The 14,236-nt window shown below is 38.9% G+C and overlaps 1 protein-coding gene across 3 annotated transcripts in view; it reads left to right on the forward strand.

Moving 5' to 3' along the window:
• Nucleotides 1-7,620: 7,620 nt before the first annotated feature.
• The window catches only part of sh3rf2 (SH3 domain containing ring finger 2), a 36,072-nt gene continuing 29,456 nt past the window's right edge, over nucleotides 7,621-14,236 (forward strand). For 2 of the 3 annotated variants that reach the window (XM_064327639.1, XM_064327641.1), the window contains exons 1-2: nucleotides 7,621-7,778; nucleotides 8,690-9,115. In XM_064327639.1, the coding sequence (XP_064183709.1) occupies nucleotides 8,735-9,115 (381 nt within the window). In that variant the 5' untranslated portion in view covers nucleotides 7,621-7,778; nucleotides 8,690-8,734. Of the gene's footprint in view, nucleotides 7,779-7,849; nucleotides 8,410-8,689; nucleotides 9,116-14,236 lie in introns of those variants that run through there. The other variant, XM_064327640.1, reaches the window with a different exon arrangement.

Consider the following 14,236-nt stretch of genomic DNA (forward strand, 5'->3'; position numbering starts at 1 on the left):
TTGTCCCAAACATTATGGTGAAGGTACTATTTATAAATTAAGGGACTATTTATTAAAAAAACTGCTGGAATATGTATAAACAGATGGGTGACAAATTAAAGGAAAAACCAACATAAAAAGTCTTAGTAAGATGTTGGGCCACCATGAGTCCCCAGAACCATTCAGTGACCCCTGTGCCCTGCAGATGGGGGCACTGTCATCCTGAAAGAGACCACTCCCATCCGGATAGAAATGTTTCATAGAATAAAGAGATCACTCAGAATGACTTTGTATTGATGAAACAATGAACACGATGTTAAAGTGCAGACTGACAGCTTTAATTTGGCATTTACATCCATAATTCCCTGTAGGAATTGCAACCATCTTTATACATAGCATAAGATCAAAAGTAATTGGCCTATTGGCTGCTCAGCCTTTTCTTAGCCAGCTGTGTGTTGTTGTGTCATTATTTCTGGCACAAAAAAGCTAACAATAGGTCAAGAGATGATTATAGGTGTGGCATTTATATTTGGAGTCTGTTACTCTTCTCTCTCAATATGAGAAATGAATAAGCATCAAAACCAGTAAAGCAGGCCATCATGAGGCTGAAAAGTCAGAATAGATCAATTACACACACACACACACACACACACACACATATATGAGAGAAAGAGAAAGAGAGAGGGAGTGCTATAACTGTTGCTGTCAACATGATATTTGGTTAACTTTGCACCAGGTGGAGCACTTTCATATTGTCATAGAAGGAATGTCTTTACAAAAGCTGGAACACTTACAGTATATCAGTCAATGTAACCCCGTCTTCTTTTTTTGTTTGTGTTGGTTCGGAGAGAGACAACGTATGATGTAGGTCGGCCTTATTTAGATTTTCTTGCCATTTTTGCAGTTAGTGCACAGCCTTTATACAGTTTGTTTATAGAATTTGTTTATAGAATTTGTTGAGCTTATGTATTTATATTTATTTTTGTTCTTTTTGACATGTCCACATTGGGTTTGTTTCTGTTCCCTCCATCCCCATCAGTATTACTGCAGGTTGCTGTTATTTTAAATAAAAATTTTTTTTTTTGCTATTTGCTATCACTGTCTCTTATTTACATTATAGTGCCTTGTGTGTGTACAGTCAGTGGAGCTAATGCTGTGCCTCCTTACCTGAAATGGCAGTAAAAACGCCCTTCTCCTGCTCTTCTTACTTTTTTTTGGAAAGTGACACCAAAGCTGACAGTTATTGGTTTACCTCACCTTATTGGTACAGAACAATCCCTCAGCCACAAAGCCAGGAATGCTTCATAAGAACCTTTTTATTCTCTGTCAACTGCATGGCATTCAACCCCAGAAAGCTGAAACATATTACAGTAAGACAGGATCTCAGCAGGCCACTCCCTCCCCCCTCCCAGACCGCGCTCACCTGAGGCAGGGCGCTGCCGTTGCCCTCGCTGCGACACTCGCTCACCCGGGGCACCACAGCGAGGGTGCTGGAGCAACATTGTGTGTAAATCTTATGAAACCGCTACACCCAGTCAAGTGCAATATGTCCAAATGAGCTGCGCGGTCAATATGTTGGAGTATAATCCAGGTGCAGTTTGCACACCCGATGGTGGGAAGTGAAACAAAGACATTCCTGCAGATGGCAGCCTTCCATCCCTGGCAATTGCCACCGACCACAAATCCCTGTGGGGCCTCCAGGATCATAAGCTGATCTGCAGCCAAATAAAGATGGGTCATTTTAAAATGGAATGTATTTAGTTCCCATCTATATAATGGGATTGTTTGTACTTCCCAAAAATAATTACTTTCTAAAAAGTAAGTGAAGAATATATTAAAAAAATGTTTTACTCTGAATACTTGGTTGATTCAGTAGTGATTATTCTTGGGATGGTTAAAGATCAGATTTATAAAGGCTGACTAACTGTTTCGGCCTGGCAGCTGTATCAAATGAAGTCCAAGAAATGAGAAATGGGCATTGGAATGTGCAGAAGGACATCATGGCATGTACTTACCCGTGCCCTTCTTAAAAAGGGCATTGATGTTTTTTATGATGCCACATTAATAATAAATAAAGGTTTATTATGTTCCTGCATTGTGTAAGGTGTCAAATATCACCAGCCACTTTTGTGGACTCATGCCTGAATTCCAAAGTTTTCTTCTGCAGAGTTTTCAATCCACCACTAGGGGGAGAACAGATCAAAGTACTGAAAGACAGAAAATGCTGTTGGCATTTATGAATCAACAGTTAATCAGAATAAAAAACTTAGCAAAATTAATTTTTCATTTAAAACAATTGTATGAAATATTATCTTTTTAATTCTGTATTCAATGTGTTATGACAAGTCCTACTTTGAACAGAAAATTTGTTAATATTACATTTTATCAATCAGGGATATCGTATAGTATGTGACCAAAAGTATCTTGACACTCCTTTGCCTGAGGCTGTTTTTCATGGTTTTGGCTAGGCATTCTAGATGATTCTGTGCTTCCAAGTTTGTGGCAACAGTTTGGAGAAGGCCCTTTCCTGTTTCAGCTTGAGAATGCCCCCAGGCACACGGCAAGGTCCATATAGAAACATTTTTTTTTTTAGATCCGTGTGGAAGAACTTGACTGACCTGCACAGAACCCTGACCCCATCCCCATCCAACACCTTTGTGATCAACTGTAAAGCGAACTGCGAGTCAGACCTAATTGTCCAATCAGTGCCCGACCTCACTAATGTTCTTCTGGCTGAATAGAAGCAAATACGTGCAGCAACACTCCAAAAGTACACTATGAATATAGTATAAACCCTTTGCAGAAGAGTACAGGTTGTTATAGCAGCAAAGGGTGGACCAATGGCATATTAATGCGCATAATTCTTGGTGAGATGTTAGATGTCAGGTGTTCACATACTATTGGTCATGTAGCGTATATAGCCAGTAAAACCTGAAAAGGAATTAGATTGAACTGTATTATTAGTCAAAAGAGTTACAGGTGTAAGAAATACTGATATAAGCCTTGAAAGGGTAATCAGAGTACAATGCAATATTGTTTATTTTCACACTTTAAGAAGAAGAAAACAGGAAACACAATTGCACAGTTGAAATCGATTTGGCCAAAGATGAGATTACTTGGATTATTGTCGTTGTCCCAATATACATGACTCGGAAAGAATCGATTTATTGACCGAGGTGCGTCTGACGAAGGCTTCTTATAAATCCTGCTTCCTCCAATTTTGTCTCAACTTTTTTGAATAGTTCGCCATTCCGTGTTTTTCTTCCATCCATGTATTTTAGGATATTTAACTCCTTTAATTGAGAATGTCGCCAGCAGTGTATGCTCGTGAGCTCGACAATGCATTTCTCACAGAAAAGGTCGTTTGTCGCCTTTTTTAGTTCATTACAGTGGTGATAGAATTGACAATAATTAAGTGGTACTGTGCTGTTAGCCTTTATTGATCTCTGTACAAGGTTAATGTGAAGTAGCTAGCACAATCGGACAGCACTAACTCATAAAACTACTTTGAATGGTACTTGCTCAATCGAACGGTAAATGTGAAAAACATTTGATTATAGTCAGCGGCACCAAAATTTTCTGTCACACCCTCAATAAACGTAATAAAATGCATTTCGGTTAATAGGGAGGTCCCTGACTAATTACAAGAGAGCAGCCTTGAGGTCAGCTGTGCATCAGCTGTGCAAGAAGCATTCTCCAGTGCACTTGCTGCACAGCTGAGCTCATTTCTTTCTGCTGTGGATTTATTCATTTGATGGCACTGAAGTGAACAGTTAAAAACCAGGACATATAGGCTCACCTTTACAAAATGCAGGCTCTATATTGATTGATTTGTTTACCACTGATTCTCTTAATTTCCTTCTCTGGTTCTCTTTACATCTCTCTTTCCTGGTTGTGCCTCTTTAACTGACTCATTGTCTCTCCTCTGCAGCCCTCTGCACTCATCATTTGTTCACTTCTTTTCACAAATATCTCACTTTGCTATCAAAAATGAAACAATATAATACACTTCATGAACATCCATGACTTAAATATGGTCACTTATTTAATTTGACTTCAGACTAATACTACATTTATCTGTATGTCTGAACTGAATCTCCAAAAGTACCTTTCCAGAAAGTAGAAGACAAGCCCAGTAGCCTATTATATGAAAGTTAATCACAGTTTTTACTTTCACACAGATGTTCCCAAGCCCGATAAACAAGTGCTTTCTCATGCCCATGGAAGTTACTATACTATAAAGCAAATCATTATATTGTATAATATACATCTTTAACAACACGCTCCAATAAAAAAGACAAATATTAGCTGGACCATTCTTGTGATTCTTGTGCAATGAGGAAAATTTATAGCTTCTTGCATTTACATATATTCTGCTAATTCATTACTGACAACTTTAAAATACATGCTCACTGATATGATATCTTAAGGTATTGTAAAGACCAGCCAGCTGAATGAGGGTTGACTAGTAGAGGGGATTGATCCTAAAAGGCACATTCATTGAGATGTGATTATTGAATTTTAATATGCATACACTAGCCAACAAAATATATTGAGGGATTTTACCCACAAACTGCATTACAAATGAACTATTAAATTAACACTAGCAGTATGATTCTTGTCCACAATCCCATAGAACAAAGTCAGTAATGTTCTACTACAGGACTACATGTACAATTTTGGATTTAAAAAATGATTTCAAATGTATAAGTAGATGAAATTACAGTGCACTGACAAAATAAATCTGTCCCAGCTACCAGCTGAAACAGAGATTTGTGAAAATATTGGAATTTACATTCAGATATTGTCACCAACACACTGTTATTGCCCAGACAGGAGTTTACCTGGAATAATTATTGTACATCTCTTTCACACTATTAAATGGAGTGCAGCTACAGAACAGAGTGAAATCAATAGTAAAAATGTTGCATTAGTAATACTGCAGGTTCCAGCTACACAAATTGGTTTGCTTAGTCCCTTTACTTCATTTACCTCTAATCAGCTAACAGTAGCAAACAGTGGTATGACTGAAATATCCCATAATGCCTATAAAAAACTACAGACAGGATTGTGCAGTCAAAAACCATACATTTTGCAAAATAGTTCAGATAAGACTGGTCAGCTAGTATGAATTTTGACTGCTCTCTGTCTACAGTAACATGATTACTTGAGCTCACCAATTTCCAAAGACCTTTTACTTTTCAGCAAGTCCTTGTTATTTACCCTGTCCTAAATATTGAGTCATGTATGGTGCACAAAAGAATGACACATTTTCTCTACAAAAGAGAAGTCTTCCATTTCCATTTAGACATAACAGGATGTCAAACAAGGTTCCTAACAATAACAGCTGGCACACTCCTGTTTAAGAATTTTGAGCTTCTGCAAGGCAACCATATAATTCAGTATCCATGCTTAAATTCTACAGCATTTGAAATTCGAATCACTCAAAGACAGTGGAAACTGATTAAAGTACATACTGTGAATCACCAGTGGGTCAAAGAACCAGTATATACCAGCCTTATGCTTTGTTGGAACAAATACTGACTAGTAAGGAAATTCCATCAGGAAAACATATCCATGCCGGGTAGTGAATGGACACAAGACAGTCAAACACTGCAAACTCGCTTACAGAATAAATGTTAATCCATTTAGGATGCCAATCAAAGTGAACCCCCCCCAAAAAAAAAAAAAAACAAAAAAAAAACAAACAAACAAAGAAAAACAACTATGGCAACACAGGTTTACAGTCTGGAGAGCTGCTTCTCACAGCACTGACTTCATGCGAGCCACCTTCTCTTAAAGGCAAACTCTACCAGGCCTGACTGAGGCAAAAAGAAACAGCTGTGCTGATTAATGATCAACCTCTGCTGTGCATTGCTGTTGGTGAGGCTTCCACTGTCTGTGGTCCTGAAGAGCACCCAATCTTTGGTAGGCGGAACAACACCTTATCAGCTGTCAAAGCCCTCTTTGCTCCTCCCCAAACCCATGGTATCACAAAGCTATACCCTAAGGTGGCAAAGAAGGCAGCATTTTATAATGTTGGGCAGAAGCAATAGTCATTTACACAGCTTGCGGTTAGGAAGAGAAGTATCAACACTGCAAGCTAGACAAGGTGCGTGGTTATAAAAGGCTGAAAAAAAAATCTAAAAAATGATCAACATGCATTTGCAGTCTATTTTCATTGCAACTTTTTATCACAGGCCATGGTCAACTATGCCCATAACTAATATCTCAAGAGAGATAATGATGAAATTCAATTTTTGCAGCAAGCTCTGACATATTTCCAAATCAGGTTCATATCCCCCAGATGTCTTTGCAGTGCATTCACTTATAACTATAGAAAATAGCATGGTATAACAAAATAAATTACATTTTGTGTCTAACAAAAATGAACACAATAAATGCCATAACTGTCATTGCATAATCAACATAAAGATAACAAGATAGATATAAAGTTAAACATGCATACAATGTTTATCTTTAAATGGTATCTTTTCTGTTATCTTTATGTTTATGATGCAATATGGCTATGTGGCTTGTGTTCATACATCGTGCATAATTTTCCACAGTGGTGTTGATGCCTTTCTACAGCTTAATGGTTCAAAAACTAAAGACGTGACCTTCGGTTTCATATGCAAACCCTGTGCCACTACTACTAAAAAAAACAATGATTAGCGACCAAGAAGTAGGCAGTGTAGAGACAAGCAAGTATCTGGGCACTATTACCGATTGTAAGTTGCCTTTTGATGTAAACACGGATGCACTGAAGAAGGGGCAACAATTCTTATTCTGCTTACAAAAGCTCAGATTCTTTAAATACTCATAAGGCCCTGATGACAATGTTTTGTAAGTCTTTTATTGAGACAGTTTTAAGTTTTGCCATGATATGTTGGTTTGCTAATTTGAATGTCAAACACACAAATGTGTTTTTACCAGTGCAGCAAGATAACTGGGGTAAAACAGACTTTCTGAGCTGTTTGACTGACAGGCGTGAAAAGGCTCAGGTTATCCTTCCAGACTATGAACATCCACTATACACTATTTCTCCCAGTACCTTCATGTCAGCGTTTTTGGCTGCCAAAGATTAACTAACAAACCGTATAAATATTGTTTTCTTCCCCCAGCCAACAGTACTAAACAAATTGTAACGAGGAAATTTTGTTTGGCACTTTTGTATCAGGTATGCACGAGCGTTATCTGTTTCATATTGTCACGTAATTCTTGTTTCTTTTTTTGTATTGTTTGTTTCTTTATTACAATCCGGCAGGGATTGTAATAAAGTATGAGTCAAAGAGAGAAATGGCTTCATTTGGCAACACAAATTTAATATTGTACATAAACAGCATATTTAAATCTAAATCCCAAATATGGACAGAAGGCTTAAAATAGCCTACTTGTTTCAAATGAAGATATGCTTGCAGCTGTTTGTTTGGGAATGATAATATGGACAGTTTTGGTTAACTTTTGTTTAATCAACAAATCTCCTTTGGGATCAGGATCGACCCGTATGTGCAGAAAAAGCAGCAGTACATACAAAAATCAAGACCAAAGTACATTTATGAAAATATTTTATGACCCTTACTATTTGTTATGCATTAGCATGTGAGCCCATAATGGTCTATTTGACACGGTTTCACAGCGCTGTCTGCATATTCCAACAAGATCCCGGGCTGCTCAAGGGTTAATAAGTGTAACGTAAATTGACACGAGTGTATGTGCATACTTGTCAAACAGTTCAGTATTGGGATTCGTATTGTCTGTGATCGAGTGAATTATCTGTCCTGTGACGGGAAATCAAGGTTAGTACCGAATGATGTTTTATTTAAAACGATACAACAGTAGCCTACATAGCTACGTACAACTTTGTTGGAACTGCTTATATGAGCGAAGCGTAGGTCCTTTAGTAAAGCGTAGTTCCGTATTTCTCTCACAAGTTAGCTCGCTAACAAACTTAACTTCGGTAGGCTATTTCCCTGTCATACATGCAGCTTCGTGGATTCCTTATTGTTTTGTAAACACCGAACTCACAACGTGAAGGTGTATTCTTAACATTTTACCGATATGGGACGTATTGTTCTTTTGCTGTGCCGCGGTGGTGCTGACTTCCTAGTGTTACAGGTACGCTAAAGAGACACCTGTCTCTGGGAAAATTTTTTGAAGAGCAATTGCTTGTCGACATGTGTCGCCTATTTCGTATCGTAGATCACATCATGTATGCTACAGACATCGTTGCTGAAACTTTTCAAGAATGCTGTATGAAAAGCAATGTATGAAATAAAGGGGTAATGTTGTGTTAGAAGTGGTAGCCTGGCACATTCTTCAAGATTCCGAGCATGCAGGCCGCGAGATATGTTTTCTCTTTAAAACACAAAGCCCACATAATAACAGCACCTTCCACGGCAGCCCTGTTGTCGGTGACAGGACAGAAGAGTGAGTCTGCTTAGTCTAATTAACCTTATCAGCCCTGTACGTGGCGTGCCCTGTTTGGTGGTAAAAAATAAATATTTCATCATGGCATATTGGAAACTAAAAAAGAAAACTTCTTCAATGTATGTTTGATGTGTGAACGTTTAATTTATTTAATAAAATAATAATTATTAAATTATTGAAATTCAGAGGAAATTACAGGAATACAATGAACTAGTCAATTAATGCTAATCTGTTAGAACAAGCATTAAAGAGTGCTGAGAATAACTTTATTTATTTTCAGTAATGCATATTCAGCGTGAGGCCTGGCGTTTCTGCCCCAGTCTGGATGGATGAGCTGGCCCTGCTGGATTTACTGGAGTGCCCCCTGTGTTTGGAGCGGTTGGATGTGACAGCCAAGGTGCTGCCATGCCAGCACACCTTCTGTAAACCGTGTCTGCGCAGGTTGGCGGCGGCGCACTCTGAGCTGCGCTGCCCGGAGTGCCGCGCAATTGTGCCTGCGGGAGTCGAGGAGCTCCCTGCCAACCTCCTGCTGGTGCGTCTCCTTGAGGGCCTCCACCAGGGTCCCGGGGCAGGCATCCGAGCAGGAACAGGAATGTACAGTGCACCTCTCGCTAAGGACCAATCAGTAAGAAGATCCAGACATGCTCAGTATTCTCAATCCCCCCAACGCAGGCAGACGCAGGGCCACAGGAATGCTCTGGATGGGGCAAGTATCTTATCTAATTCATCTTTATGTGACGGTGAAGTGTTAGCCAGGCATAAGCCCCTCTTTGCCTTTACTTTTTGATTTGAAGATTAATAGGCTATCTCTTTTAAGTTGGAGCTTTGGAACAGAAGACCTTCTGCTCATGAAAGCATGTTTATACTTGGCAAACACAAAGACAGGGAAGTTAAACCCTCTCCATGACCTTGAGTCTCGTTTTTCCAAGTTGGCAGTGCACTTAGAACAGATCTATTTTTCATAAAGGTTCACAGCAAAAGGACATGAAGTAGCCATTAACAGCCCAACTGCTATATCACTCCACTGAGGAATTCATTTAATATTATTCTAAATGTGCAATTAAGTGTGTCTTTTTTGTGTGTGCAAGAGAGAGGGAAAGAGAAAATGTGTGCTTGCAGAAGAGAGGGATGTGATTGTGTGGGAGAAAATGCATGTGATAGAAAGTGAACGTGTGTGCTTTGTGCACATTTGTATGTACGTGAAACTACATATGTGTGAGAGGAAATGTGTTTATGCAAGTGTGTGAGAAATGGAGTGTGTGTGCATGTATGCATGTATGTGTGTATGAAAAAGAAAGTGTTTTAAAAGAATTGTCCTGTTTGTAAGCATGTGTGTCTATCAAGTTTATGTGCATGAATTGCGCTATCCTAGTTGGTGATGCTGGGTAAAGTCAAAATGGGAAAGGGTTTGTGTAAAACAACATCTCAAGTTGCATTCTGTAATAAGCTTTTTTTTTGCATTTTAAAACTGCATGGTTCTCGCCTGTGGAAATCCTAGGGTTACATATCACTCTGAATCTTTCAGCATGTTGCATTGGTACATTCATTGGTTAATCAAAATTGCAAGAAGCCTAGTTCACTTTGATATAAAACCTGGTTATATCTTATCTTGTTTGGAAGAATTTTTTTTTCATGCATCAACTTTGAGTAGGGTTCTAGTAGTTGTATGAGATGGTTTTAACACAACAGTATGGAATATCAGTGTGCTAGATTTTTCTCCCACATTGTTTGCCATTATCTTAAAATGTTGCTTTTTTGGACTGGATTATTCTCTGGTCAAATGGCAAATTAAAATTTTTTTAATGTGGTGAGATATTTCATGAATATATTTTATCTGGCCTTAATGCCACTATTAACAATGTTGTAGGCCAAGATAAATGGTCACACTGCAGGCACAGACTACTGCTGTAATGCTGAGCGTTAACGTTAGGTAAGAAGGGGAAATTCCAAAACCCTAGCTCTGCTAGCCTGTCAAAATACTAATCAGTGTTCCATGCAGTCAGGAAGTCCCACCTATTAACCTAATCAAGGGAGATCCAACTGAAGATCACTGACTAGAAATGACTAGTAATCTCTGCCAATTGGATTTTATGTCAACTGTGTACATACAGCGCCAAGAGAATTTACTGGTAGTTGCCTGGGTTTTCTGTGTCATAGTTTAGTCATCCGTGAAAGAAAATGGTCGTGCTGAGTGCCCCAGAATACAAAAGTGTCCACTGCTGAATGATGGATGTTGTTTGAGTATCTTTCAAACACAAACCCACAAGAACTTTTGGAGGTCATGGTGTGCGTTTCTCCAAGGTTCCATTGTGAAAAGTATGCCATTTGCTCTTGCGACACAATGCTACGCTATATGACCAAAAGTCTGAACACCCCTTGGTCTGGGGCTGTTTTTCATGGCTTGGGCTAGGCCCCTTAGTTCCAGCGTAAGCAAATCTTAATCCGATGACATTTTTGACTAATCTGTGCTTCCAAGTTTGTGGCAACAGTTTGGGGAAGGCCCTTTTCTGTTTCAGCATGACAATGCCCAGAGCGAGGTCCATACAGAAATGGTTTTGTTGAGATCGGTGTGGAAGAACTTGTTTGGCTACCACAGAGGACTGACCTTAACCCCATCCAACACCTTTGGGATCAATTAGAAAGCCAACTGCAAGCCAGGCCTTATTGCCAAATCAGTGCCCAACCTCACTAATGCTCTTCTGGCTGAATGGAAGTAAATCCCTGCAGCGATGCTCTAGCATCTAGTATATAGCCTTCCCAGAAGAGTGAAGGTTGTTAGCAGTACAGGGTTGTCCACCTCCATATTAATGCCAATAATTTTGAATGAGGTGTTGGATGCCAGGTGTCCTCATAATTTTGGCCATGTAGTCTACTTTTGAACCATAACAAGTAGCTCCTTCTTGCATTGTTTTTAGGGATACGCAGTCCATATCATAATTATGTTTTCTACCATTTTCTCAAAATTTCTCAGAGATTCTGTCATATATTATAATGCATGCTGTAGAAGACCCTTTGGCGCTCTGCATGTCAGTAAGTAAGTAGTTTAAATCTGGTATCTCAATGAGGAAAAATTGTTAAATGACAACCTTGAGAAATCAGATAATGGAAAACAACATGACATTAAAACCTTAATGTTATGTTGTCCTTTTCTGCATGAACAATTGCCTTGGGGAAAATGAGCAAGACAGGATGACTCACTTGTTGTCATTTTCTCTGAATTGCACTGAAACTTTTAGTAAATTGGAACATATTTCAGTTCATATTATATTAAAGAAATCCTTAGCAGATATGTTTACATATTAAAAGGTCACCAAATTTTTGTCTAAAAAAAGAAACTGTTTCTAAAGAGAAAAAAAATGGTTGTGAAATATGGTTGGGAAGTCATATTTTGAAGAACTCACTTCATTTTATACATTCTTGTACATATACGTGCATTAAGGCAGCTGTACAGCTCATACTGTTAGGCTTCCAGTGTGTGGATTTGCCCCATAACATGGTGTAAAATCCAGGCTGAGCCATCCATCCATCCATCCATTAGGCTATCTATACCCGCTTATCCTGAGCAGGGTCGCGGGGGGTGCTGGAGCTTATCCCAGCGTGCAAGCGGCAGGAATTGACCCTGGACAGACCGGCAATCTATCGCAGGGCTGAGCAAACCATACTTTTTAAAATATATTTGTGTGTTCACTACAAATGGGATACCCTGTCATTCACAGATGGCATCCTTTATCAATTCAGAAGAGTCATACTAAGGGTACACTACCAGTGCCACAAATTGCTTCTTTCACTTTTCTGTCAGTCAGCTTAGCCATGTTGTCATTGAGTTGTAGGGGTGATTGCACCTCATGCAAAGCTGGTGCAGGCAGGTAGCATATGTCTTATTGTCGAGAGGAGGTACTTTTCCATGATGAGATTGGTAGAACCCCGCCTACCTGGATGATGCATCAGCCAATCACACATAGCTCTGAAGGCATGCTGTCCAGAGCTAGTATTGGCAGAAAAGTCTGAATTTGTTAAAAGTCTGTGGAGTGTGTCCAGTATTTAGCAGAACAGGCTCCCAACAGCCCCTACACCAAGCAGTACTTTCTGTTCTCACAATAGGGAGAAAAGCTGCAGCAGGATATTAAATATTCATGCTCATTTTCTATTATCTGTGAAATAAGCTTATAATTAATAAGTATGGAGTGTAATCATGACGACAACAAGAGGATAGTACCGCAGTGACATTAAAGGGGTGTTATCACAGTTTTAAGATTAGGGTGACAATGAGGGGTGTTATCACAGGGTAATGACAAACCCAAATTAATCAAACCCACAGACAGGCAATTTCAGTGTGACTCGGCTGTGAAGTGAATGTACTCAGATATAGCTGAGGTATATTGGAGTGTACAGAGAAAAAAATGAAAACAGAAGACATGTCCCATTATACTGAGATGTTAAAAATATGAAATATTTTTTGGAAATGGGCCAAAGTGGGAAATGTGCTGATCCCTTTTTAAGAAAGGATTAGTCTTTTGTTACCAGTGCTTACGATCGGAGGAAACTTTTTCAGAAACAATTTTAATCCTATCTTGCCATGAGTATTTCAGAGGAGTTGACATATCACTGAAGAGTAATTTATTTATAAGTGTTCTTGGAATGACTGTCAACAATGACTCCCCGAAGAATTCTAAAAGTGCATCCTTTTTTTAAAGTGTGTTATAGGCTAGTTTGGTAGGTCAGAATAGAACATTCATACAGATGAATGTGGGCAATAAACATAATATTAAAATGGATTTATTTTAAGACTTGCAATCCATGTAAGTATTTGATGTATTCACAATCGTTTTTTGGCAATTTAATAATTTACTTTGTCCAGGGTCTGAGTAAAGATAATTTGGGGGCAAATGAGATCAACTTTCTGTGTCTAAAAGAAGCAATGTCGTTCTTGTATTTGTGACACACAAAGTGGGGAATGCAGGCAGTGTCACAGTGTATCCTGTGCTTGGAGCCAAGAGAGATAACAGTCCTTAGTATCAGTTACTGACTCACTGGGCATGCTCCTGAGCTGTTACGTGCTATGAAAGTTCTGTTATGTTCAGATATTGTGGAAAACAGGAAATCTGATTGAAAACACTTCTTGGATGGAGCAGTAAAGTGATTGGGCATTGGGGCTTATTGAATTGACTTCTGTGAAGTGATGGGTATTCTCTCGTCTCTGGCAGTGTCATACTTGGACAGGGCATGTACACGCATCTTTCCCAAGAGGTGACCTGTAGTGTTACCATGGTCCAGACCATGAAATCTTAAAATTTATTATGCATAATTATTATGTATTATTATGTGAATTATTAACATTGTACATAATGTGGAGACATTCTTATATATTCTGCCTGTATAGATCTGTCCCCTAATAAGTTCGAATCCGATGTGATTTTACAGAAAACAACTTGAGGTTTTTGTGAGAATACATTTTTCATACAGGGTAGTCTAACAAAGTTTTATATTACTGTGTTTTATTGTACATAATTTAGTGTTCTTAAGTGTTTTGTGTTTAACTGTTTGTGAACACCAGTTTAAATATGACATTAAACTGTTGACACACATCAGTAATTGTTGACCTTTAAATACATTCACACAGTAACCTGACCATAATTGGAATGGACCAGGCCAGTAATAATGGCCTGCAAAACAATTTCAGACATGTTCACCTCTCCTGGAACTTCCCTATCACCATGAGGCCTGAGCAGACAGGGACAAGCTATCCTTTCTGTGCTGCTACTGCACTGGTGACTATAAAAACAAACACACATCTGAAAATCCTCACGTCTTTGAGGTCCAGAACCGG

The sequence above is a fragment of the Anguilla rostrata genome, chromosome 3 (genome assembly GCF_018555375.3).
Source record: "Anguilla rostrata isolate EN2019 chromosome 3, ASM1855537v3, whole genome shotgun sequence".
NCBI lineage: Eukaryota > Metazoa > Chordata > Actinopteri > Anguilliformes > Anguillidae > Anguilla > Anguilla rostrata.